The sequence below is a fragment of the Salmo salar genome, chromosome 18 (genome assembly GCF_965601325.2).
Source record: "Salmo salar chromosome 18, fSalSal1, whole genome shotgun sequence".
In the NCBI taxonomy this organism is placed as follows: Eukaryota; Metazoa; Chordata; class Actinopteri; order Salmoniformes; family Salmonidae; genus Salmo; species Salmo salar.
The window spans coordinates 70,880,287-70,908,142 of record NC_138308.1 but is presented as its reverse complement, the minus strand read 5'-3'; the positions used below and the strand labels follow the sequence as shown (position 1 = coordinate 70,908,142).

The 27,856-nt window shown below is 41.9% G+C and overlaps 1 protein-coding gene across 7 annotated transcripts in view; it reads right to left on the bottom strand.

The window, feature by feature from the left end:
* The window catches only part of nrxn2b (neurexin 2b), a 937,590-nt gene that overhangs the window by 346,770 nt on the left and 562,964 nt on the right, over nucleotides 1-27,856 (bottom strand). For all 7 annotated transcript variants that reach the window (XM_045701329.2, XM_082965087.1, XM_082965083.1 and 4 more), the window contains one exon: nucleotides 20,948-21,067. In XM_045701329.2, the coding sequence (XP_045557285.1) occupies nucleotides 20,948-21,067 (120 nt within the window). The remainder of the gene's footprint in view (nucleotides 1-20,947; nucleotides 21,068-27,856) is intronic.

Sequence of the window (27,856 nt, the reverse complement as noted above, 5' to 3'; positions counted from 1 at the left end):
GACAACGATGTAGGCTGTGTGTAGCGGTTATGACATGGTTTGGCTTGGAAAGGTTTTTTCATCTGGTCACATACAGCTGATGTGTTGTTCATTGAAGTCCACAAACGAAGGGAAAAGGTGAGAGGATAAGAGTGCATAGAGGCTAGAATGAATACAATGTGGCTGCTATGATCAGGGGTGTATTCATTCCGCCGATTCTGTTGAAAAACGTTTCTTAAATGGAAGCAAACAAAACAGGGATAAAAATACCTGAATTTATGTAATAGAAACTCTCGTTTGCAACTGTTGGACTAAGGATTACACCCTAGATAAGCTAGATGCAGGCAAGACTGTGCAAGGCGGTATTGAATGTGTCACTGTCTATCCATGTGTCACTGTCTGTCATCTCAAATTTCTCTCTCGACGTGTGCACCTACATTGTAAACTTTCATTCATAGACTAGGTTGTAGCAACCTCATGATGGGTATAGGGAACATTTGTAGTAGCCTAAACCTATCGCTGTTACATTGAACTGGATGAATGGAATATGAATGACAGTCATTCAACATGCTGTAATATAATTAAGGCCATGCTCATGAAAAAAATAATTGTCTTCCCTCATTTTAAACGGCACTGATCGCCACTGCAGCAGACCACGTGTAACCACGCCAGCCAGGACCTCTACATCTGACTTTTTCACCTGCGGGATCGTCTGAGACCAGCCACCCAGACAGCTGATGAAACTGTGGGATTGCACAACTGAAGAATTTCTGCACAGACTGTTAGGAATCGTCTCAGCGAAGCTCTTCTGCGTGCTTGTCGTCCTCAACAGGGTCTTGATCTGACTGCAGTTCAGTGTCTTAACAGACTTCAGTGGGCAAATGCTCACCTTCGATGGCCACTGGCATGCTGGAGAAGTGTGCTCTTCGCGAATGAATCCTGATCCGGAGGCCAATTGTAGTGCCATTCATCCGCTGCCATCACCTCATGTTTCAGCATGATAATGCAAGGCCACATGTCGCAAGGATCTGTACACACTTCCTGGAAGATGAATGTTTCCCAGTTCTTCCGTGGCCTGCATACTCACCAGACATGTCACCCATTGAGCATGTTTGGGATGTTCTGGATCGAGGTGTACGACAGCGTGTTCCAGTTCCCGCCAATATTCAGCAAATTCACACAGCCATTGAAGAGTGCGACAACATTCCACAGGCCACAATCAACAGCCTGATCAACTCTATGTAAAGGAGATATGTCGCACTGCATGAGACAAATGGTGGTCACACCAGATACTGACTGGTTTTCTGATCCACGCCCCTACAATTTATTTTATGGGATCTGTGAACTATAGATGCATATCTGTATTCATAGTCATGCGAAATCCATACTTTAGAGCCTAATTAACTTATTTCAATTCACTGACGTCCTTATAGGAACTGCAACTCAGTAAAATAGTTGAAATTGTTGCATGTTGCGTTTATATTTTTGTTCAGCAGGGGTGTCTTAGCGTCTGATTCCTGACTGATATCCTAAGGCAACAGTGACATTCAGAGTAGTAAATGGTATGTGCATTTGAGTGGGGGAGTGAGAGAGAGAAAAGAACCCAAGACAGCAGAAAGAAGGTCTACACCTTCTTTCTGCTGTCTTGGGTTCTTTTCTCTCTCTACATGGAAGGTGACAATATTTATTCTACCCCATATTCTAAGAATAATATCTAATAATAACTAATAGTCCCAGTCCAAACTCCCCTACAGCAAAAGCCATTATTTCAGGCTGTCAGTGGCTCCACTGACAAACTCTTTCTACTCCTGCTTGCACACACTGTATGAACCATCATGACTCAGTGAGCAGCGAGTCATTATACAAATGTACCCATTCGTATGAGTCAACACTAGTTATCATAGCCACAAAGTCATAAACCCTTTCCTATTTCTACAATTTATCTTCTTAAAATGTGATTTTAAACCTAACCCTAACCACACTGCTATCCTTATGCCTGACCCAAACCTTAAATTAAGACCAAAAAATATGTTTTTTTAACTAACTTTTACTATAAAGTCAATATACTGACTTTAAGGCTGTGCCATCTAGTGGAAACCGAGTAATACTGTTCTGATGAGGGTTACGCTTGGCTGGCTGGCTGCAGACATTGAGGGGTGCCTGTGCGCGTGTGTGTGTGTTTATGTCGGCCAGCAGGCCAGAGAGAGACAGCCTCCTTAATGACTTTCTTCCTCTGTGTGTCTGGGCCCACTCTGGCTCCAAGTCACTGCACTAAGGCAAACAGACAGTGGAGATACCAACACCACTGACACAGAACACCACAGAGTAACCCTCAACCACTAAATGATGCCTGAACCAAACCCCAGGGTGTATGTCTGTGGATTAGACGGTCTCAGTATGTGTAATGTTTTTGTGTAGTGTGTGTTTAAGTCGCAGACATAGTGCATATGCACACATGTGCGTAAGTACAGTTGAAGTCAGAGAGTTTGAAGTGTTTACATACAACTTAGCCAAATACATTTAAACTCAGTTTGTCACAATTCCTGATATTTAATCCTAATAAAAATTCCCTGTTTTAGGTCAGTTAGGATCACCACTTTATTTTAAAAATGTGAAATGTCAGAATAATAGTAGAGAGAATGATTTATTTCAGATTTAATTTCTTTCATCACATTCCCAGTGGGTCAGAAGTTTACATACACTCAATTAGTATTTGGTAGCATTGCCTTTAAATTGTTTAACTTGGGTCAAACGTTTCTGGTAGCCTTCCAAAAGCTTCCCACAATAAGTTGGGTGAATTTTGGCTCATTCCTCCTGACAGAGCTGGTGTAACTGAGTCAGGTTTGTAGGCCTCCGTGCTCGCACACACTTTTTTCATTTCTGCCCACAAATGTTCTATAGGATTGAGGTCAGGGCTTTGTGATGGCCACTCCAATACCTTGACTTTGTTGTCCTTAAGCCATTTTGCCACAACTGTGGAAGCATGCTTGGGGTCATTGTCCATTTGGTAGACCCATTTGCAACCAAGCTTTAACTTCTTGACTGATGTCTTGAGATGTTGCTTCAATATACCCACCAAATTTTCCTTACTTATGATTTCATCTATTTTGTGAAGTGCACCGGTCCCTCCTGCAGCAAAGCACCCCCACAACATGATGCTGCCACCCACGTCCTTCACAACTGGGATGGTGTTCTTAGGCTTGCAAGCCTCCCCCTTTTTCCTCCAAACATAACAATGGTCATTATGGCCAAACAGTTCTATTTTTGTTTCATCAGACCAGAGGACATTTCTCCAAAAAGTACCATCTTTGTCCCCATGTGCAGTTGCAAACCGTAGTCTGGCTTGGCAGTTTTGGAGCAGTAGCTTCTTCCTTGCTGAGCGGCCTTTCAGGTTATGTCGATATAGGACTCGTTTTACTGTGGATATAGATACTTGTGTACCTGTTTCCTCCAGCATCTTCACAAGGTCCTTTGCTGTTGTTCTGGGATTGATTTGCACTTTTCGCACCAAAGTACATTCATCTCTAGGAGACAGAAAGCGTCTCCTTCCTGAGCGGTATGAGCGGCTGTGTGGTCCCATGGTGTTTATACTTGCATACTATTGTTTGTACAGATGAACATGGTACCTTCAGGCATTTGGAAATTGCTCCCAAGGATGAACCAGACTTGTGGAGGTCTACATATTTTTTCGGAGGTCTTGGCTGATTTCTTTAGATTTTCTCATAATGTCAAGCAAAGAGTTTGAAGGTAGGACTTGAAATACATTCACAGGTACACCTCCAATTGACTCAAATTATGTCAATTAGCCTATCAGAAGCTTCTAATGCCATGACATCATTGTCTGGAATATTCCAAGCTGTTTAAAGGCACAGTCAACTTAGTGTTTGTAAACTTATGACCCACTAGAATTGTGATACAGTGAATTATAAGTGAAATAATCTGTCTGTAAACAATTGTTGGACAAATTACTTGTGTCATGCACAAAGTACATGTCCTAACCGACTTGCCAAAACTATAGTTTGTTAAAAAAGAAATTTGTGGAGTGGTTGAAAAACGAGTTTTAATGACTCCAACCTAAGTGTATGTAAACTTCCGACTTCAACTGTATATCGCATGCAATGTTCTCCTGAATACTTTTAAACCCATATACGCCTTGGTGTATGCGTCCATTGATCTGTGTATTGTGTCGGCTCGACCGCCACGACATTGGGTTGCATTGATTTGCTCATGGCTGTGTGGAGATGCACAGAGCCCTCACACGAGAGACAGGCCGTTTTAATTTAAGCTTTGGAACAACATCACCATAGGACGACCAGGTAAAGCAGACAGCCCAGTGGGAGAGGTAAAGGGAAGGAAGAATAGATGGAGTTGTGGAGGGATATTATTGTCTTTGGCTTTCCCTCCTGCAGTGGATATGTGCTATTCCTGCCATTGGCTTAATCACTAAGGCACCACACTGGGTCGACTTAGCCAGCCCCTTCCTTACTGGGGAGATCACTTGTCATTTCCATCATGAACAGGAAAGGAAACCATTAGAGAAGGAACAACAGCCACGGAGAGCCAATGGTGTGGACATTCTATCCCAGCGTGGATATTTCTGGCATCTCAGATTCTTCTGGCAATTCTCACATAGAAACTTAATTGGGGGAAAAAGTTTTTTTTTTTTTTTTTTACAGTGCCATCAGAAAGTGTTCGTACCTCTTGGCTTATTTCACATTTTGTTGTGTTAGACAGATTTTTTTTTTGTCACACATCTACACACAATTCCCCATAATGAGAAAGTGAAAACATGTTTTTAGAATTGTTAGCAAATGTATTGAAAATGAAATACAGAAATATCTCATTTATATGTCAATACATGTTAGAATCACCTTTGCAGCGATTACAGCTGTGAGTCTTTCCGGGTAAGTCTGTAAGAGCTTTGCACACCTGGATTGTACAATATTTGCACATATTATTTTCTTTTTTTTAAGCTCTGTGAAGTTGATTGTTGATCATTAGTAGATAGCCATTTTCAAGTCATGCTTCAGAGTTTCAAGCAGATTTAAGTCAAAACTGTAACTACGCCACTCAGTAACTTTCGATGTCATCTTGGTAAGCAATTCCAGTGTAGATTTGGACTTGTTTTTTAGGTTATTGCCCTGCTGAAATTCATCTCTCTGTGTCTGGTGGAAAGCAAACAACCAGGTTTTCCTCCAGGATTTTGCCTGTGCTTAGCTCCAATACGTTTCTTTTACCCTGAACCCCCCCAGTCCTTAACGATTACAAGCAAACCCATAACATGATGCAGCCACCACCATGCTTGCAAATATGGAGAGTGGTACTCAGTTATCTGTTGTATTGGATTTGCCCCAAACATAACACTTTGTATTCCTGATAAAAAGTTAATTGCTTTGCCACATTGTTTTCAGTATTACTTTAGTGCCTTGTTGCAAACAGGATGCATGTTTTGTAATACTTTTATTCTGTACAGGCTTCCTTTTCACTGTCAATTAGGTTAGTATTGAGGAGTAACTACAATGTTGTTGATCCATCCTCAGTTTTCTCCTATTTCAGCCATTAAACTATGTAACTGTTTTAAAGTCACCATTGACCTCAAGGTAAAATCCCTGAGCGGTTTCCTTTCTCTTCAGCAACTGTTTTACTGGGTGACTGGGTGTATTGATACACCTTCCAAAGTGTAATTAATAACTTCACCATGGACAAAGGGATATTTAATGTCTGCTGTTTTTATTTTTACCCATCTACCAATAGGTGCCCTTATTTGCGAGGCATTTCAAAACCTCCTTGTTCTTTGTGGTTGAATCTGTGCTTGAAGTTCACTACTCGACTGAGGGACCTTAGAGATAATTGTATGTGTGGGGTATAGAGATGAGGTAGTCATTAAAAAATGATGTTAAACACTATTATTGCACACTATTATTGGACACAGTGTTCATGTAAGTTTTAAAGTATGTGCAAAGTTTTACTCCTGAACTTATTTAGGCTTGCCATAAGAAAGGGGTTGAATACTTATTGACTCAAGACATTGCAGCTTGCAATTTTAATTGACTTGTAAAAAAAATTATAATAATATAATATAATATATATATATATATATATATTACACTTTAACATTATGTGGTATTCTGTGTAGGCCAGTGACACAAAATCACAATTGAATCCATTTTAAATTCAGGCTGTAACAACATAATGTGGAAAAAGTAAAGAGGTGTAAATACTTTCTGAAGGCACTGTATGCTTTTTACATTTGTATCACAAACAATTTGAGAAAATGTTGATTCAAGTGGCCAATTTCGTCCCTTTTTAGAACTATACATGCCTCCAGTAAGACCTCTATGATCGGTGAAATGTACATGATACAGACAACATCTTGATGACATTATACTCCTTATAGTGTGCTCCAAAGTATGGAGTATGTCTAGATTCTGAAATTTCACTTTTCACATTCATTTAACCATTAACCAATCACAACCCTCCTTTAGGATTGCACATTCAGCAAATCACCAACAGAGGGAGTTCCCTTTGAATCCATTTTCCCATTCACTGTGTAGGTGGTGCTCATATAATTGTATCATTACTTCAAAAGTAGCAGAGAGCCCACTCTGGAAACGTGATGCACTCGTAGTATATTGTATTAAACGATGTCTAAAAATGCACTATATCAAAAAGGGTACTTTTGAGATATTCATATTCTTAATGTTTAATAAGTTAATGTGAAAACGTATTTTTTAGAATCTACACCATGGTTTAAAGCACATTAAGGACTATAATATCACCAAGATGTTGTCTGTATCATGTACGGTTCACAGATCATAGGGTCTTAGAGGAGGCATAGGTCTAAAAGGAGAATCAAATTGCCACTTTTGTGATGATTTTTTTTCTCTCAAATTGTTTGCAATAGAAATATTAAAATCCTTCCTCCCAATGAACTTTCTGTGAAAATTGCCAGAACAATCTGAGATTCCCAAAACATTTTCGGGTCACACTGGCGTGGAATCACCCTGGTACCTCAAATGCGCTAAAGAGCTCTGACTCTATGACAAAAGAGTTGGATAAGAAGCCAACGACATTGGGCCTAGAAGTAAATAATGTTAGTGTAAAGAACATTAGCTACCACCACTGTATATTATTTTTAGGGCGAGTTACTGTGCTGCAGTGTCATCAGTGTTTTCTTGTGGTAGGTACATACTGTACAGCTACTTAATACGCTGGTCATGATAGCACCGCAATGCAATCCATAAACATAATAGCTATTAACTCAAGAGGTTGAAGCGGCAATTCAATTTCAGTCGCATTCTTGCGGAGATGTATTTATATATTTAATATGAGATTTGTAAAGACCTGTGTTCTGTGGCTCATGTCTCTTCCTTCTGCAAAGAATGGCATTAACAGGACGTCGCGGTGTGTTGGGAGTATTCTCAATCCCGCTAACCAGCTGCACCTGTGTATGTGAGTTAATGTTATGCCGTGCGTATGTGTCGTTTGGTGTGTAATGCTTGACGCGACAAAAAGAAAAGCGAGGAAAAAGAGGAGAAATTATGAAAGCTCTCAATCATTTCTTACCTACTGAATGGCCCGTTGCTGGGCATTCTAAATGACCTGTGACGTCAGGGACGCCCCATCCCTCTGGCCTCCTCCTTCCGTCCCTCCTTTATTTGCCCATTCATCCTCCTCTCCTCTGAAAAGAGAGAAAGGTGTATGCCTGCCACTTGATCAACAGCCTCTCACTCGGAGTCTCTTCTACACACAAAGGAAGGTGCTGACGTCTGAGGCACTCTGCCCTAAGTTAGGATAGTAGCTGAGGAAAACGTGGCATTGAGGTATATAGTGTAAGAAAGCCATGAGTGATGGCTGTTCATATTGTCATTGTATCATCCCTCTGAGGTTGATGTCTGCGCCGGCACGGACATGGTGACATCGTCACATTTATTCAATAAAACACTGTGTTTACGATAGAGAATTTTTCTTGTTGTTGCATGGGCTGTGTCGCATTCCACTGAATCCGCCTGTATCGGCCGTTTGCATATGCTGTAGACAGGAGCTTGTCAGCGACGGCGAAAAATTACTTTTCAAATTCAAAATCAAATCGGTAAAATATCCTATAGAGGGTCATAACAGGTGAATGTGACAGTGACGCAATGCAAGACTATGAAGTTCTGGATCTCTCCCTTTACTGCTCTACAAACAATACTCGATAATTGAGCCCACTCCCCAAAAGCAAATGAATTAAATCAACAGTAATTTCTGCAATTTTGGTTGTACGAGTTGATCACCAATCCCATTTCTATGACCCTAATCACAACAGTGAAAGAGCTATTTTCAGTACAGATGCACATTTAAAACGCATTATTTTTATTTATTTAATATAATGCAGTGGCAAGCAACCTTGAATCAGGACAACCTCCCAAATGTGACAACACCTATATGTGAGCTTAAAGGGCCAATCAGCAGTTGAAACATAGCAGATCTTCCCTGCCACTGTTTCGGCATAAAGCTGAGGGATGAGGCTAGAGAAATGTAACCAATCTAAAATTCATACACAGAGCTATGGATGCAAGGACTGGCCATCTATGGTCATCTATGGCTCCCGAGTGGCGCAGCGGTCTAAGGCACTGCATCTCAATGTATCACAACCGGCTGTGATTGGGAGTCCCATAGGGCGGCGCACATTTGTCCCAGCATCGTCCGGGTTTGGCCGGTGTAGGCCGTCAATGTAAATAAGATTTTGTTCTTAACTGACTTGCCTAGTTAAATAAAGGTTAAATCAAAAATACATTAAAAAAAATCTATGATGTCAAAATGAGTATTGTAACTATGTTTTAAGGCTTTACAGTGTTTGTTTACATTTATTTTGTTTACAAACATTGGACTAATACAAGCTTATATTTTGGATTCTGATGGGGTACGAGAGTTGAACTAAGCTCATGAGGCATTTATACTGTAAGTTATATTTTCAAGAATCAATGGGTACATACCATTAATATATAAGTCAAAAAATGGATTTAGCAACTGTTGTTGTTTTATAAATATACAGATTCGCCTCCCGAGTGGTGCAGAGATCTAAGGCAATGCATCGCAGTGCTTAAGGCGTCACTACAGACCTGGGTTTGATCCCAGGCTGTGTCACAATCGGCCGTGACTGAGAGTCCCATAGGGCAGCGCACAATTTGCACAGCGTCATCCAGGTTAGGGGAGGGTTTCGCCAGGGGGGCTTTACATTCTCTCATTGCACTCTTGCGACGCCTTGTGGCGGGCCGGGCACCTGCAGGCTGACCCCTGTCGTCAGTTAAACAGTGTTTCCTCTGACACATTGGTGCGGCTGGCTTCCGGGTTAAGCGGGCGGGTGTTAAGAAGCGTGATTTAGTGGGTCACGTTTCAGAGAACGCATAACTCGACCTTCACCTCTCCCGAGCCTGTTGGGAAGTCGCAGCGAAGAGACAAGATCGTAATTGGATATCACAAAATTGGGGAGAAATCATAATAATTAACTTCTTTGGGATAGGTGGCAGTATTTTCATGGCCGGATAAAAAACGTACCCGATTTAATCTGGTTACTACTCCTGCCCAGAAAGTAGAATATGCATATAATTAGTAGATTTGGATAGAAAACACTCAAAAGTTTCTAAAACTGTTTGAATGATGTCTGTGAGTATAACAGAACTCATATGGCAGGCCAAAACCTGAGAAGATTCCATACAGGAAGTGCCCTGTCTGACAATTTGTTGTCCTTCTGTTGCATCTCTATCGAAAATACAGCATCTGTGCTGTAACGTGACATTTTCTAAGGCTTCCATTGGCTCTCTAAAGCCGCCAGAAAGTGGAATGGGGTGTCTGCTGTCTCTGGGCGAAGAACAGCAGGAGAATTTGTAAGTGGTCAGCCTGGGGACAGTGACACTGGAGATGCGCGGTCACGAAGCTACTCCATTATTTTCTTTCAGCCTTTGAATGAATACAACGTTGCCCGGTTGGAATATTATCGCTATTTTACGAGAAAAATAGCATAAAAATTGATTTTAAACAGCGTTTGACATGCTTCTAAGTACGGTAATGGAATATTTAGAATTTTTTTGTCACGAAATGCGCTCGCGCGTCACCCTTCGGATAGTGACCTGAACGCACGAACAAAACGGAGCTATTTGAATATAACTATGGATTATTTGGAACAAAAACAACATTTGTTGTTGAAATAGAAGTCCTGGGAGTGCATTCTGATGAAGAACAGCAAAGGTAATTACATTTTTCTAATAGTAATTCTGAGTTTAGGTTGTCCCAAACTTGGTGGGTGTCAAAATAGCTAGCCGTGATGGCCGAGCTATGTACTCAGAATATTGCAAAATGTGCTTTCGCCGAAAAGCTATTTTAAAATCTGACACCGCGATTGCATAAAGGAGTTCTGTATCTATAATTCTTAAAATAATTGTTATGTATGTATTGTATAACATAATGTCCTAGGAGTGTCATCTGATGAAGATCAAAGGTTAGTGCTGCATTTAGCTGTGGTTTTGGTTTTTGTGACATATATGCTTGCTTTGAAAATGGCTGTGTGATTATTTTTGGCAGGGTACTCTCCTGACATAATCTAATGTTTTGCTTTCGCTTTAAAGCCTTTTTGAAATCGGACAATCTGATTAGATTAACGAGAGTCTTATCTTTAAAATGGTGTAAAATAGTTGATTGTTTGAGAAAATTTAATTGTGTTAATTTAGTTGGTTTTGTATTTCGCGTCGTGCGATGCCATTGGCTGTTGGCTAGGGGTTCCGCAGGCGTAACGGAGTTCCGCTAGCGGAACGTCTGTCCTCAACAGGTTAATGTACAGACTCAGGGCTTCAAAATGGTATATCATACATTGTTGTTGCAGGAAACATGGGGAAATGATGCTGCCTTGAAAGATTTTTGCACGTGCTCGGCACGTTTATGCTAGGCAGCAATGTTCACACCCTATTAAGACTTAGTCACACCCATCTCTTTAAGAATTCACACGTAAACGCATGTGAGTCAGCATGTCATTGTCCTCCAGAAAGTAGTCACTTTCTCCCACTGAGCTTTGTCGATAGCACCAGTAAAATTCAGGGCAGCAATGTTTTTGAGAGCTGTAGTAACCCTTTTGCAGTTGTCCATAGCTATATCTTAAAAAAAATCTTCGGTGGCAAAGATGATCTATATATAGTACTCACCAGGGAAACCTCCATTCTGTTATGGTAAGAAAGGCCATGGAGAAATAGTAGCTATAGTAGAATAGATAGAAGTTCATCATATCAGAGCGATAGGACAGGTGAAGTGGAGCAGATCATGCTTGGCGATCTCCTGCTAAGAGAAGACGTTGAAGGGAAGTGATAGAAGTCAAGCTACAGAGTTCCAGCCATCCTGTATTTCATTTTGCTGTTACGGTGCTATGCTTTGTAGAATGTGTGCGGTAGCACCCCTTTTGATCTGTAATTTACATTTACATTTTAGTCATTTAGCAGACGCTCTTATCCAGAGCGACTTACAGTAGTGAATACATACATTTCATTTCATGCATTTTTTTTGTACTGGCCCCCCGTGGGAATCGAACCCACAACCCTGGCGTTGCACACACCATGCTGGCGTTGCAAACACCATGCTCTACCAACTGAGTCACGTTGTCTGGCGCTGTATTGTCTTGTATAGCAGTAAGCCATTATTGCCATGTTATTATTACATGCATATTGTTTATAGTATAGTGAATTAGAGATTGTATCATGTACACACTGAGTGTACAAAACAATGTACGACTGTAATTCTCTGTCTTGTCATCATTTCCCTTACCAGCACTCGGGAGCGAGCACATGACCTAACCTGAAGAATATACAGTCCACCAAGTCCTCAGTTACAGTTATAGACAGAAGCCTGTGACGTGACAGACCAATCAGGACTCATCTCTTGGCATGTCCAACTCCATTATATCAGCCAATCATGGCTAGCCAGGAAGGATCCGGTCTTTCTCATTATATAGGTAAGTGCTTTCTTCTTGGTTAAACGAGGCTTGTAATTTAACATTTTGTTCATATTTACAGAACCTATACGAGTTTGTAATTAAGGCACATGAAAGTTTGTTTCTGTAGAAAGTAACGTCAAATAGCCACGATCCTGTAACATGGCAAAAATGCAGGGAATTGAAGAACTAGAGAAGCCTTGAGTGGTTGAAATGATGAGGGTTTCTTTGCCTGATATTCCCATCTAATGCTCAGGTAGAATTTAAGGCGAGAAAGCACACACATAATGAAAAAAATAGTCTACCCCATCCTTAGCCATGGAATGGACTGTGTGTGTGTGTGTGTGTGTATGTGTGTGTGTGTGTGTGTGTGTGTGTGTGTGTGTGTGTGTGTGTGTGCAGGCACATGCGCGAATGTAGTATTCATACACACCGTGTCACGACAGCCATCCAGCTCTGGCACTCTCACTAATCAGAAGTTTGACACTGTGATTTACAAACCGCAACAAACGCAATTGACTAATATAACACATGCGAGCCGAGTGCTCCTAGAAATAATTGCTTTCCCGCTGTTTTCTTACACCCTTTTCATTTTTTTCTCCTCCGCCTCTCTTCCCTCCCTTCTTCTCCTTTTCACTGTGTAGTGAGACGCTATGCCTTTGATATCACTAGTGGAGTGGAGGAGGGGGTCTTGAAGCAATTACCTCCGCCATTTATTGCACTTTAATACGTGTTACGGTTAAGAAGCAATCAGTTTAGTAATTATGCCATGGTGACTTGTAAATCGCCACCATTTCATTCCATTTTGCCACAAAGCCAGACAGAGGAGCCTAGCCCCTGGGCCTTTTTGATTGGAGGTCAGCGTTCAGTCGTGCACTCCGAGAACACGATTGAACTGATGCTAGCTTTGCTAACCTGCCAAGTCACCATGATAGTAACCCCTTTGCTGTAGATTTTTTTTGTTCTAAAAGATTCTCGCAATACAAACTTTGTGTTGGTTGCATTCACAGTCCTCTAAAAACGACAGCCACGCAATTACGAGTGGTCCACGCCGCGTTTTTCGCCAAATGAGCAGCTTGATAATTGCTGGGGGCGAATGCACTGGAAAAGACATAACCAGCGGCAGGAATATAAACAACAACAACGAGATGAGGAGGGGAACAGGAGAGAGCGAGAGAGGGAGAGAGAGACAGAGAGAGTGAGAGAGAAGAGGGGAGTGAGGACAGAAATAAAGAAGAGAAAGAAAGAAAGAGAGAAAGGAGAGAAAGCGAGAAAGAAAGAAAGCGAGAAAGAAAGAAAGAAAGAAAGAGAGAAAGAAAGAAAGAAAGAAAGAAGAAGAGAAAGAGAGAAAGAAAGAAGAAGAGAAAGAGAGAAAGAAAGAGAGAGAGAAAGAAAGAAAGAAAGAAAGAAAGGAGAGAAAGAAAGGAGAGAAAGAGAGAAAGAAAGAAAGGAGAGAAAGAAAAAAGAAAGAAAGAGAGGAGAGAAAGAAAAAAGAAAGAGAGAAGGAAAGAAAGAAAGAAAGAGAGAAGGAAAGAAAGAACGAAAGAAAGAAAGAAAGAAAGAAAGAGAGAAAGAAATAAAGAAAGAAAGAGAAAGAAAGAAATAAAGAAAGAAAAAAGAAAGAAAGAGTGTGATGGTGCTAATCCCTTTACGCAGATCTGGTGAGAAGTGTGTCTTTATTGGGTCAGGGGTTCTGGGGGAGCGGCTTTCTGACTCACAACCCTGCCTACTAATGTCTTCAGTGTTTACTATTCTGTTATTAAAGGGGAAGATGGATACAAACAACACTTCTTTATACTCTCTTGTGCCAACGAGTGTCCAGGCTCTGCGTTCCAAATTAAGGTCGCATTGACCTTCATCTGAATAGAGTACGGCTGCAAATGTTCGGCTCGAATTTCAAATGACAGAGACAGAGACGAGAGATCTGACCTCTCGAATGAATCTATTTCATTTCAGGCCTCTCAGGAGAAGATTGGCCACTTTGAGAGATGTCCCAGTTTAGTTGGAGGGGAATGAGACCCAGCGATGATCAGTCAATGATTCCTGTCAGCAAGGCATGTTGCTGCATGCATCTCAATAATCAGCTCTGATCAAGAGAGAGAGACTGCTGAGAGGGAGAGAGCGATGCTGCTGCTGGTTTGTGTGAGTTATGGCTGTTAAAAGGCTTTTACTACCAAATCTTTTCCCTATAGACCATATAGACTACACTATTAGCCCAGCTAGACTGATTCAGGGTCTATGCACTTATACATGTCCCAGGGTAAGCTACATCATCACTCTCCCAAATCATCTTCTACACCAGCAGGCTAACCATGACAATACGCTCACTGAGGAGAGGAAGCTGGAGGGCCTCGTGGAGGCAGGGAGAGATGGAGGGAAGAGCAAAGAAGGTGGAGAGAAGAGTGAGTCTGAGAACTGGGGTATTGCTGACCGACAGGCGGCACATTTAGTATGCTAGAAGGCACGGCGCACAAGCAGCCGGCTTCATTAAAACAATGCACCATGCAAACACACGTGCAGACACAACTGAACCAGCGCACGCACAAACACACCACACAAAGTATTCTCCATTGATACTATCCCTGAAGGACTGAGAGTGGAAAAACAACAGGTCATCAAATCCATGAGCGGCTGCAAAACAAAAGGATCCCCTCAACACCAGTGACTAACAAGGCCAGGCTTGTCATTCCCAACAAGGGCTACGTACACGCCACCTGAGAACCGTAGAGATAAACATGTGTGGGAGGAAATTAAGAGATAGCAACATCAGGTTAGGGTGATATGGTGTAGACATGCACGCACACATGCACAGACAACCACCCACACGCACAGAAAGCTGAAACCTAAGTCACAAATTGCATGCACTTCCAAATGGTGCTGTCTGATTCAGTTACTTAAACTGTAGAATAACAAGTGCTCCACTTATACGCTATGCACAGACAAATGGACCAGTCAATCACCTGACACTTCCTCTGAATAATACAAGTTTGCTCACTGAGTTTGTGTGTGTGTGTGTGTGTGTGTGTGTGTGTGTGTGTGTGTGTGTGTGTGTGTGTGTGTGTGTGTGTGTGTGTGTGTGTGCGCACACAACATGTGCGGTGGCATGTGTAAGCGGCACGTTAACCAATTGCCGTTGCGTCTCTCCTCCCCACACGCTCATCCAACAGAGATATCAGCCGTCCATATGAGTCAGCCTCTTCAGCTCAACATGGCGGGTCTGTCAAACAGAGCAACTCCCTAATAACATAAACAACACCCCTCTAACAGAACAGAAAAGCTGGAGGATCTCCACCAGGGTGCATCTCTAAATGACACGGTGCACTCTTTCGCTTTTCGACAAATGGACTAGGGTTGAATGGCGGGAAACCCAGTTTACTGAGATTTACCAGGATTTACTGCCGAAAACCACTCCCTTTTCCCTAGGATAAATAACTTAGAGAAACCGGTAAATCATAATAATTATTGATATAAACAGCGTGGCGTGAAATGGAACTGTTAAATGATATGCGACGTCTAAATCTGGCTTCTCTACGGCGTCCGCATGATGAATCAACGCTCAGGGTGGGGACAGACAGCCCATCTCAGTATGGAGCGCAGTTCACAATGCATGTAGACCTACAATATCATCTCATCAGGGTAACATTTTTTTTGTGACAGGTAGGCCTGCATTTGCTGCAGCTTAGCCTATGCTACAGTAATATAAAGAACAAATGTGCGTCTAATTTATCCATCTCCCATCTGGCTTTTGGGGTCACCATGATTTTTTCATTGTAAAGATTGTAATTGTTTTAATTGCAACTCCAGAGTTTAAAACAGCTTATCCCTCAAATATTGTTGTTTTAAAATCAGTGCACGCACGCACTCTCTTCATCAACTCCAATTGCATCCAACTCCAATTGCATCCAAAATAGAGAAACCTGTTCTACATTTACATTTTAGTCATTTAGCAGACGCTCTTATCCAGAGCGACTTACAGTAGTGAATGCATACATTTCATAAATGTTTTCCCCCGTACTGGTCCCCCGTGGGAATCGAACCCACAACCCTGGCGTTGCAAACACCATGCTCTACCAACACGAGACCTAGATTGATATATAGCCCTATATATAGATGTCCTAGACTACCTCTTTCAGATAATAAATGCAATGCAGTATGAGATAATTAGTGCAGTATGAGCTATGCAATTAGTGCAGTATGAGCTATGCAATGCAGTATGAGCTAATTAATGATGGGTTATGCATAATAAGCTTCTAACTTATAGCCTCTGTCTCTGGCGCAATACGCACGCACCTGTGGTCCGCTGGCCTCGCTCCTTAAACAATGCTACTTAGCTCTTGGAGTCCCATGCAGGAAAAGCTAGTAGAATAGCTTGTTGGATATCTTTTGTTTTTTTAGCATTTCTTATACCAATAGACTATTCGAAGAGGGACCCAAGCTCTTTTTTTGCTGAATGTTAAATACAGCCAATAGAATGGGTAGTTTGAAAGAAGAGCGAGCACGCGATAGTGGTATTCTATAGCAGTTATTTATTCAGACTCCTAACCAGTCACTCTTTGTGAAGAGAAGTTAAAGCCTTCTGCCTCTAATTCTAGTCCTATATTATTCAAGGGTGTCATTAGAATGATGAAGATAAGGACAACAATACTTATTTCCTTTAACTGTTGAAAGCGAGGAAGGAATGAGGCAACAATAGAGAGAGAGAAAGAGGGAGGCTAATAACATTAGGGGAAATATTATGAAAGGTATACAATTTGTGTCCGCCTGCTAATTATACAAATAGGCCCGATTTAAAATTCGCAAAGCCTATACTTGTAACTTTGTAGTCCGCATGTGCTGCACCAGAATCACATGTTCTCTTCTGCTTTATCATGGTTTGAACGATGTGCCTAATTCCTGTCCATATTCAGTAATACAGTATAATGCAATACAGTTCACACTAAAAAAGGTTAGCCTACTTGAGCTAGTTTCATTCATTTACCTAAGAGAGCATATAGCTAGCTACAGTACCATCTACAGTATGGGCTTTTATGTTGTTCTATCGTGCGTAATGTGCAGTAGCCTATATCATATACAGTATGTATTGGATAATGGCACAATCAATAGTCATTCATGTAGGGCCCATAACATGTATTTCATCTATGGCTCATCAGGCTCCGGTAGCATCAGGTTTGAATTTTCACGCTGATCAAAGCTCCAATCAAATCCAGACATATTTCTATGCTTTATAATGCTTTTGAATGACACTTCCCAGCTTGGCGGGTAAGAGAAAAGGGATTTATTCTTGGGATGAAATGTTTGTAAAATACCAGGAATATATTCAACCCTGAAAAGGTCTATATGTGTTATTTTTGTCCAGGCGGTGTGTTTCCGTGGCATTTATAGGAGTTTGTGGGAAATATCATCATCGGACCCCAGGAAGACTATTGGCACTGGCTAATTGGCACCGGCTAATGGGGATCCTAATAAAAATCCTAAATCCTAAAATTATAACCATCACTGTCAAATATCGTGTGGTAAATAGCTTACAACAGCAGTCTCTCCCGGCAGTTTTGCAGTAAACATTCATATGCCTCATATATATTCATAAACAGTGAGTGGAGCAACAAATGCTTTTTGACATCCAGGCTAGCGTAGGATTATAATTGAGTGCACTCTTGAAATTTGAAGATCATTTAGAAAAGAAGCCTCTCCTGCCCAAAGTAAGGAGTCGGAAACAAATGAATATTATCTCGCTGTGCATCTGCCTCTCTACCAACCAGTGTGGGTGTAGGGGGTGGGAGGGGGTCTTGCCCACCCCTTTCAAATTGAGCGAGGCTCATCTCCTCTGCAGCCATCTGGCTGAAGTGATAGAGCGCGCCGGGTGGGGGTCTTACACACACACACACACACACACACACAGTCACACACACAGCCACACACACACTCAATCACACACACACACACACACTGGCTCCCACAGTTCAGGCCTCGCTCCTCTTTACAGCCAACAAGAGGGTCTGGACAGCCACAAAGAGCAGGGGGAGCGGGCCAGGGAGAATCATTATGTTAATTTAAGACTCCGGCTGCAGTGAAAATGGCCTGCCTTTCCTATTCTAATTCTTTATTCTTCTTTGAGGGAAATTCAATTGATTTTCATCCCTCTTTTTAGGGCTGATAAGGGGATGTGGGTGGGTGGGTGGAAAGGGGAGCAGTGGGGGTCGATGTGTGTGTGTGTGTGTGTGTGTGTGTGTGTGTGTGTGTGTGTGTGTGTGTGTGTGTGTGCGCATGCGTGCGTGTGCCTGTATGCCTCAGTATGCAACTGTGTGGAACGGTTAGATAGCATAATTGCTAGTCTTTGACTGATGGTGTGCATGTGATCAAAGCTCAGTCACGTGTGTAGCGGTGCTTGTGAGATGCATTTTATTATCAGGTACATTTCAACCTAGCTGCTTTCAGATCAGACACGTCCGTTCTCTCAGTTGAATGGGATGGATACAGAGAGGCCACCTGCACAGCTGCAGCAGAGTACGCCCCAGACCGGCCCTTTATGCACCAAAAATGCACCACCAGGGACCACACACACACACATACTCTGCAGGATACTAAACACACACACACACCGTAGAATACTAAACATACACTAGCTCCGTTTGAGCAAAGGAGTAACTGCAGGTGTCCAGCTTTAAAATCACCTAAAGTAACTTCAGATGGCACTGGTGAGGATGCCTGGGTGAATGTCATGTGTGTTTAAAGTAATCATCAACCTTAGATGCCCTAAAAGCTATTCAAATGTTCAACATTTAAGTCTTTGAAAAGCGTAATACATGTTATCGGTGAAAAAGTTTTTATTTTCAAACCAATGGCTAGCCAGTTATTTGTGGACACATACAACAATGAGATATGGATTATAAAGCAAATCCGGGAGAAGAAGCATGCCCTATTAAGAGTCCATTGTAAACCAAACATGTCTTCAATGCAGTTACTATACACTTCTAAACCATTACTGTTTTGGAATTCACAATGGTATGTATAGGCACAAAGAGTTGGAGAACGTCAGTGGCACGACCCGTACACACTCCTACCTTGTATTGGTGCAGACGCTTGAAGGAAAATTCCTTGAAAAGTGACACATTCAGTCTTCAAAACAATGTTATATAAGCCAAGATAGCTGAAGGATAGAAGTCTTCAAAACATCGTAACAAGGTTGGAGAGAGTTCTGTGCTGTAAGAATAACGTGATAGAGCAGGCACTTGAACATCATTGAGAACGGGTACGTTCAAGGGAAAGTAAGGTTAATTTGCCTCTTCTCAAAGATGGCAGTAAAGGAAGACTCTTCGGCTTTTTAGAATGAAGAGACGCTAATTGTAGGGCTACGGAAGAAACACAGACAGGAATACAACAGTGATACCCAGCAGAACATGCAAATATTCAACCTTATAGAAAGTGAGGGGAGAGGGGAGACCTATCCAGCAGCCAATAATACTCTCAGTTTAACGAATGCGTCTGAGCATTCCTGAAAATGACCTTCCATCAGTCAGTTGAGCCAGACATAACTTATACAACGTCTTAAAATCAAATTGGATGAAGAAAAAAAGCCCTTGCCCTTGGAAAATAAGTATTGTACTTCATTTGTTTTTGAATGTTCCTTCACAGCAAAAGCAATGGTCGGAAAACAAAGCGGCAAGGAGGTTATTAGCTAGGTCTAGTGGTCTAGTGACTGTGTTCTGTGTCAGTTGGAAACAAGTGATCGATGGAAGTCTTCCATTTGACATTCAGTCCATACAACTGGTTTAATCAGAACTAAATGACTCCCTCAGTGTTAGTACTCACTTCTCAGTCAGTGCCTTGCCCGTCTCAGCTCTGCACTTTAGAGGATACGATTAGACAAGCTAATGTCAACGTCGATATTCTCTTGGTTAGGGGGTTGGCGAATAGACTTGAAACAATGTTTTACTGCGTGCTACGTCATGTGGTAGCCATTGCTATAGAACGAGCTTGATCTCTGGGAGATATTTTGGTTGCTTGTAAATGTGAAGAGACCTACAGTAGGGCTGGCTGCTGGAGGGATCACTCTCTCATCTCTCTGTCTACACACACACACATACACACAAACACACACACATACACTCACTAGCCTCCTTGGCCGGTTCTGGGCGTATCGAGCAAGTAGTGTGAGGCCTCATGCTGGCTCAGCGCCACACACGCCTATCTCTCCAATCTTTAAAGAAATCAGGATATTAAACTTACTAATACCCCAATGGTCTCAGAGCTGAGCAAGGAGAGCAAAGGCATCAGCGTGCCTCTCCCCCCCTCCTCCCCTCTCTCACCCTCTTATCTTTCAAGGAGCTAGGGATGGGATCTCTGTTTATCTCAGCGTGGCTGTCGTTCACAGGCAGACGTTATCGTCCTCCTCTCCTTCTCTGCCTCGTCCCCCTTTTCTCTCTCTTCCTGGAGTGAACCCACTGCCACAGCCTGGTCCTAATCAGCGCCTGACTGTCATAGCCAATCATAGTCTCTCTAACGAACGTTGACTACACAAACAACACACAACTCCCTCAGCTAGGCACATTGTTCTGCCCTCAAACGTGTCATAGGCAAGTTACGAGGGAATGTTCAAAGGGGGTTTGAAGGGAGAGGGAGGTCAATTGATTATGGATCTGAGCTTAACTTCTTAACAAGCTAACAAAGCAGTAGGCCCACTGCTCTATTAACCTTGGACCTTGTCCCTCTGTCCCGGTTGTAGATTAATTTAGCCTGTAGGGGACATGGATAGAATGTCAACTCTCTCTCGTACAAACAAGAGTAAATCTCTCCATGTGCCCACTAGGGAAGCGCTAAAGAGTTAGCAAACATTAGACCTAAAATAGACTACAAAACCAAACACTACATATAAACACCTTTGAAAGTCACCTACATCTACGCAACCAAGCCAACACGATCCACCGAAAGCCCTACACAACACAACCTTCACACCACATACATACACACAACCCAGCACGGTGACGTCGGCGACAGACGGGGTTGTGTACTCACGGTCGCTACAGAAGGAGCCTCCATAGGACGTCATGGTGCAGTCGCAGGAGAAGCCCTCCCACTGCTGGAGACACACGCCCTGATTGTAGCAGGAGTCCTCCGTACAGGTGGTGCTAGGTCCTGGAGGGACAGATTGGAACACAGGGTCAATATACAACACGCACACATATGCTTGTTATGCCAATGTATGTAAGGACATTTGGGAAATAACTTTAAAATCAGGAATCCTAAGGCTATTAAGTTGTCAATATACACAGCCCTACTGCTTTCTTTTTTTGCCGATGTGCGCCGGCACCTAAGGGAGCAAACAGTAATCCCACTTTAGGTTCTAAGGATGCTCAGGGGGAACACATTCAATACATAAAGCCCTTTTTATGTCAATATGGGAATATAGGGCAATAACTGTAATCATATCCATAGCACAGGTCATTTGGTTGGTACTGATTTCATCGAGGCTGGTGGTTAAAAAGTGATAAGGTTGTATTTGACATTTATTCTGGGTGAAAACCTTGATTGCAGGCAGTCATGAAACTGGGAGGCATACTTGTCAACTTGAATATGAAATAAGGGGGGGTTTGGGTTGAATGGATGTAAAAGGGGGATTCAACAATGACAATTCTCCAATTATAAAAAAGCCACTATTGTAATTTGTCAGTGGAATTCCGAGCACGTTAGAGTGATACGTGAATTAAATGTTAGCCGGTTGGTATTCAAAGCAACTGTGATTTGGTTATTAGACCCATTAATACCTGCTAATGCTTTAGATTAGCAATGACCAAAAGAAAACCACAGGTGGCTAATTGTCATGTAGGTGGTAGACCTTCCATGTTTTCGCCTTTAAAGGGAAATTGTAAAAATGGTCAACTTCACATTCGTCATCTCCAGCATCACCCCAACATCAACATATGTGAAAATGGGGCGTTTGTATGTTTTCTATAAAATAATATAAAGGCAAATTAGTGTTTCCAATGATATCATCAACCAATTACAGTAGTAGACAATTAGTAGGCAATGCCTACTTAGAACATGTTAAAATCAAATGATGCACACCGATGATGTAATTGGAAACACTTATCTTCCTCTCTTTTTTACTACAAAACATAGAAATGCACCAGTTTATTAGGTACACCACACCGTTCACCAAAATGGTTGGCTCCTACACACAGTGAGTCACGTGGCCATGGATTGCTATATAAAGCAGGTAGACAGGCATTCAGTTACTGTTCGATTGAACATTAGAATGGTCAAAACGAGTGACCTAAGTGACTTTGAGCGTGGTAGGGGTTTAGGGTTTACAGTGAATGGTGCCAGGGGTTTAGGGTTTACAGTGAATGGGGCGACAAACAAAAAACATCCAGGCAGCGGCAGTCCTGTGGGCGAAAACAGTTTGATGATGAGAGGTCGAAGGAGAATGGCAAGAATCATTCAAGCTAACAGGCGGGCCACGAACAGGCAAATAACGGCACGTCCCATAGTCTGCCTTATAATAAAGGTCTATTTGTACATTTTTGTTCAAATGGTCGGTGCTTTAAAAATAAGTGATTTAAGATAAAAAAGATGTAAGGAAGCTATGTAAAACGTTGCTTATTATAAACTGACTTGTGCACTTGCAAGGATGTACTTCAATGCCATACTTGTTTCAAGAGATAAACAAAACATGTTACTATTTACACATTTTAAGAGCAGCCCAATTAACCAAAAAAAACTGTCAAAATCATGAGAGCGCCAGCCATTTCCTCAACGTTATTCCAAAATGGACACTTCAAATGAGATGTCTCCATTTTATCAGTTCATGTTTTAATTGCCCACTGCAGTGATTACTCCATCAATCAGCGCTTAATACAAGAATCCCAGAGGCTCTAATTAAACATATTGCTGTAATTATTACTGAAGTCAATCACAATATTATCACAGAGTTACACTTCCCTCCGCTATCAATCAGCTGCTACATCAACCAGTGCATATAGTTTACACTTGAGTTTAGAGTCTATAGAGTTGGGAGCAGTAGAGTTGTAAACATGTCATTGAAATGCCTTGTGTTTCAGTGTGAGCAGTAGAGTTGTAAACATGTCATTAAAATGCCTTGTGTTTCAGTGTGAGCAGTAGAGTTGTAAACATGTCATTAAAATGCCTTGTGTTTCAGTGTGAGCAGTAGAGTTGTAAACATGTCATTAAAATGCCTTGTGTTTCAGTGTGAGCAGTAGAGTTGTAAACATGTCATTAAAATGCCTTGTGTTTCAGTGTGAGCAGTAGAGTTGTAAACATGTCATTAAAATGCCTTGTGTTTCAGTGTGAGCAGTAGAGTTGTAAACATGTCATTGAAATGCCTTGTGTTTCAGTGTGAGCAGTAGAGTTGTAAACATGTCATTAAAATGCCTTGTGTTTCAGTGTGAGCAGTTGTAAACGTATTTAAATTTATTTTGGAGCGAGGCATGAACCCCCCCGTCTGTTAAATCTGTAGCTGTGTTTTATTAAAGGAGTTGGAAGAATGAGCAGCATGCTAGCTGCTAGGGCGCTAACAGCCTTACTGTGTAACCTGCCCTAACACACATCTCAACCCTGCGTAACAATATGACACCTGTATCTGGAACTAACAGCTTGGGAGAGAATGAGACATCTGGGTATACCCTCCCTCCACCCACCCTCTGACTCCCTCCCTCCCTCTCTCTCACTCCCCCCCTGCCTTCCCTATCCTCTCTCTCACCTTCCTCGGTCTTCCTCCCAAATCCCAGATGTGAGTCAGCAACTCAGCATAGTGAAGAACACAGAGTGAACAGTCGTTAAGCCATAGGCTGCAGCTCTCTGCTCTCGCTGCTGTAGGGAGGGATTAGCTGAGTCAGGCAGCTACAGGAGAACAAGTTGCCCCATTGACCCTGCTGGATGTCTGGGGATGCAGCCATAGAGGTCAGCCTTTGACCACTAAACTCTGGTCCCAACTCTTGATCCACCAGCTCCACTGAGCTGATCTGGAGGACCGGCCTTGGCCTGACATATTGAACAGAGGGTCTGGCTACTGTTGGAGTGTGCATTACAAATAGTCCGGTTGCAGAGCTGCGCATGCTTTTGCCAACTCAATGTCCTTTGTTGTCTTGTTGTCATGCTACAGCCCTTTATGTTTGACATGTCAACAGACATGACAACGGACATGACAACGGACATGAAAGCGAGACTTGGCTAAAGCACAATCACATCTGCCACTAGGCAACACTATCAATAGCCATTTGTATTGGCTTCTATTGAATTGAAACGCTCTATTGGTTTTCGTTGTCAGGCTATGGGGAAACAGTTCCATGAAAAGAGTAGTTGATGCTATGAAACTTATTGTTACCTCTTACAACCTGCCGTTTGAGATTTTAAGGGAGTATATGTGATAGCCTAATGCAGTTTTAGATCTCTTTAAAAACGGAAGCAATTACGCCGTATAACTGTAGGCAGGTAATAAGCCAGGCTGGCAGGCAGAGGTGGCAGCGTTTGCGTTTAGAATCGGAGCGGCAGCGAGACCTCTGGGAAATCAGACAGTGTGAATGCTACTGCCGCCACAGCCTGCAGGTGTCACAAACACAATTAACTAGCCGCCAGAGACACCACAACACCGGTGACGTCCGTCCAGCCCAAAAAGCTGAGCCCCTTCCAAATGCAGGATTGAGGATTTTTGGCACTACGTAAAATTGCCTTTTTCCAAGTGTGTAAATGTGTGTCAGAAGTTCTAATGATAACAAGTAGAAGTTCAGTATTGAGAAGTCATGATTAAAAACAGAGTTTGACCAGTGAGCCATGGAAGGACATGGATCTTTACTCATGCTAATACTGTAGCTCTTATCACCTTGTCCATTGTCCTCATTCTTATCCCCCAGTGCACATGATTCTTGTCATGTCATCAATTAAAGATCCAATGTAAAATCAAACTTTATTTAGCCACACACTTAAAGCAAGAAAAACAAGAAAAAACACAAAGCAATAAAATACTTGAATCAAAGCAAATAAAACACAAAGGCCTCATTAATTAAAGAACAAGCTAAAAATGCAGGTTTTCAAACGGGATTTTAACACCTCAAGCAGTTTCACAGTACAATGCAAAGTTCCATATTAAAAAGGATAATAAAATATACACAAACAACGATGAATAGTCAGGCTTTTTTAACTGCAACAATTTAAGAAATATATGGTGGATCTCAAAATCCCAATGCTAGGCTCCTTGATTTCTCATAGTTTCACCTCCAAGAAACCTAATGCCTTAAAAAGCAGCCCTGCTTGAAACTAGTACTACCACAGTTACTCTCTGTGGTCCTTGTAAACTGCACAGTGAGCGCTACACGGTGGCTGACAATAACATTAGAGGCAGAGATACCTTCTGTAGGTTTTATGGTGCAATAGAGTGGAAAAGAGCTGGGACTAAAAAAATGCGTCGAGCACCGAGTCTGAGGGTGGAGTCTAATTATATATCTGGCTATTACAGACGAAGAAGGACCTATGAGTTACTGCAGGTGTCAAACTTCAGAATCACCTGTGTATGATGAGACTGGGAGGAGAAAATAGCTTCAAATTGGGTGGTAAAGTCTGCTAAATTAGTCTAGGTGATTGTCAGGGGTGGATTGGCCATCCGGCAATTCTGGCAAATGCCAGATGGGCTGGGCAATATTTTGGTTGGGTGTGCTGGTTGAAATTGACACACACACAAATATATATAGTACCAGTCAAAAGTTTGGACATACCTACTCATTCAAGGGTTTTTCTTTATTTTTTACTATTTTCTACATTGTAGAATAATAGTGAAGACATCAAAACTACGAAATAACACATATGGAACATATAGTAACCAAAAAAGTGTAAAACATATAAAAAATATATTTTGTATTTGAGATTCTTCAAAGTCGCCACCCTTTTCCTTGATGATATCTTCACACAATCTTGGCATTCTCTCAGTTGTGTTGTGACAAGGTAGGGGTGGTAGACAGAAGATAGCCTTATTTGGTAAAATACCAATCCATATTATGGCAAGAACAGCTCAAATAAGCAAAGAGAAAGGACAGTCCATCATTACTTTAAGACATGAAGGTCAGTCAATGCGGAACATTTCAAGAACTTTGAAAGTATCTTCAAGTGCAGTCACAAAACCATCAAGCGCTATGATGAAACTGGATCTCATGAGGACCGCCACAGGAAAGTAGGTTTATTAGAGTTACCAACCTCAGAAATTGCAGCCCAAATAAATGCTTCACAGAGTTCAAGTAACAGTCACATCTCAACGTCAACTGTTCAGAGGAGACTGCATGAATCAAGCCTTCATGGTCGAATTGCTGCAAAGAAACCACTACTAAAGGACACCAATAATAAGAAGAGACTTGTTTGGGACAAGAAACATGAGCAATGGACATTAGACCGGTGGAAATCTGTCCTTTGGTCTGATGAGTCCAAATTTGAGATTATTGGTTCCAACTGCCGTGTCTTTGTGAGATGCAGAGTAGGTGAAGGGATTATCTCTGCATGTGTGGTTCCCACCGTGAAGCATGGAGGAGGAGGTGTGAGGGTGCTTTGCTGGTGACACTGTCAGTGATTTATTTAGAATTCAAGGCACACTTAAACGGCATGGCTACCACTGCATTCTGCAGCGATTCACCATCCCATCTGGTTTGTGTTTAGTGGGACTATCATTTGTTTTTCCACAGGACAATGACCCAACACACCTCCAGGCTGTGTAAGGGCTATTTGACCAAGAAGGAGAGTGATGGAGTGCTGCATCAGATGACCTGGCCTCCACAATCACCCGACCTCAACCCAAATGAGATGGTTTGGGATGAGTTGGAACGCAGAGTGAAGGAAATGCAGCCAACAAGTGCTCAGCATATGTGGGAACTCCTTCAAGACTGTTGGAAAAGCATTCCAGGTGAAGCTGGTTGAGAGAATGACAAGAGTGTGCAAAGCTGTCATCAATACAAAGGGTGGCTACTTTGAAGAATCTAACATGTAAAATATATTTTGATTTGTTTAACACTTTTTTGGTTACTACTTGATTCCATATGTGTTATTTCATAGTTTTGATGTCTTCACTATTATTTTCTAATATTGAAAACAGTAAAAATTAAGAAAAACCCTTGAATGAGTAGGTTTGTCCAAACTTTTGACTGGTACTGCATATTTTTTACATAAAAAATGATATATGAAAAAGGCAGCCCATGGGCCTGTTTTTGTGCAATTTCTTTGTTATACTAATCTATAATGAGCATTTGGCTGATTAGTGGGCAACGGCCGGCCCCCCCTACCAAGATGGGCCAGCCCTGTTTTCTGAAAGACTGAGCTGAGGTCAAGCAAACTCATATTCAAAGTAAAATGCGGCACCAGCAAAGAGACCTGCTCCAACTCTGTCATTAATTAGACAGCCAAGATCATGGATCGTAAAAATCGGAAAGGGTACCTATAAATGTAGAAAGGTCACCTCACTCAAAATGTCCAGTTTTTTGGTCAGCTAAAACCATGATTTGATAAAACAGTAAAGTGCATTATCCTCATGATTCCTGTAATGAAAGTGTTTATATCGCTAGGGCCTGCTGCTGTGATGAGTGAGCCACTCTCCTCTCCACCCATGCGCTTGAGAGAAAAATGCAGTCTGATCATTATAACATTTCAAAATGCAATTGCGGGAAAAACACAGCTTTGAAAGCTTTATCCCCTTGTCCCTGTTAAAGAGAGGATGGTCTCAGCTTTCTGTAGGTATAATGTATAATTCTCAACTTAATATTCAGCTCAATAGCAACTATTTTACAACCAAGATATTGATTTTGGCTTTGCGCATATGCTGTTGAGAGGGCATAGGCCTATAGGTTTCATGGGTAGTACCCTACAACTGCAAGTTTTATTAGGACATTCAATTTGCTGTTGGAATCATGACTACATGGCTGATAGCAGCAGGTA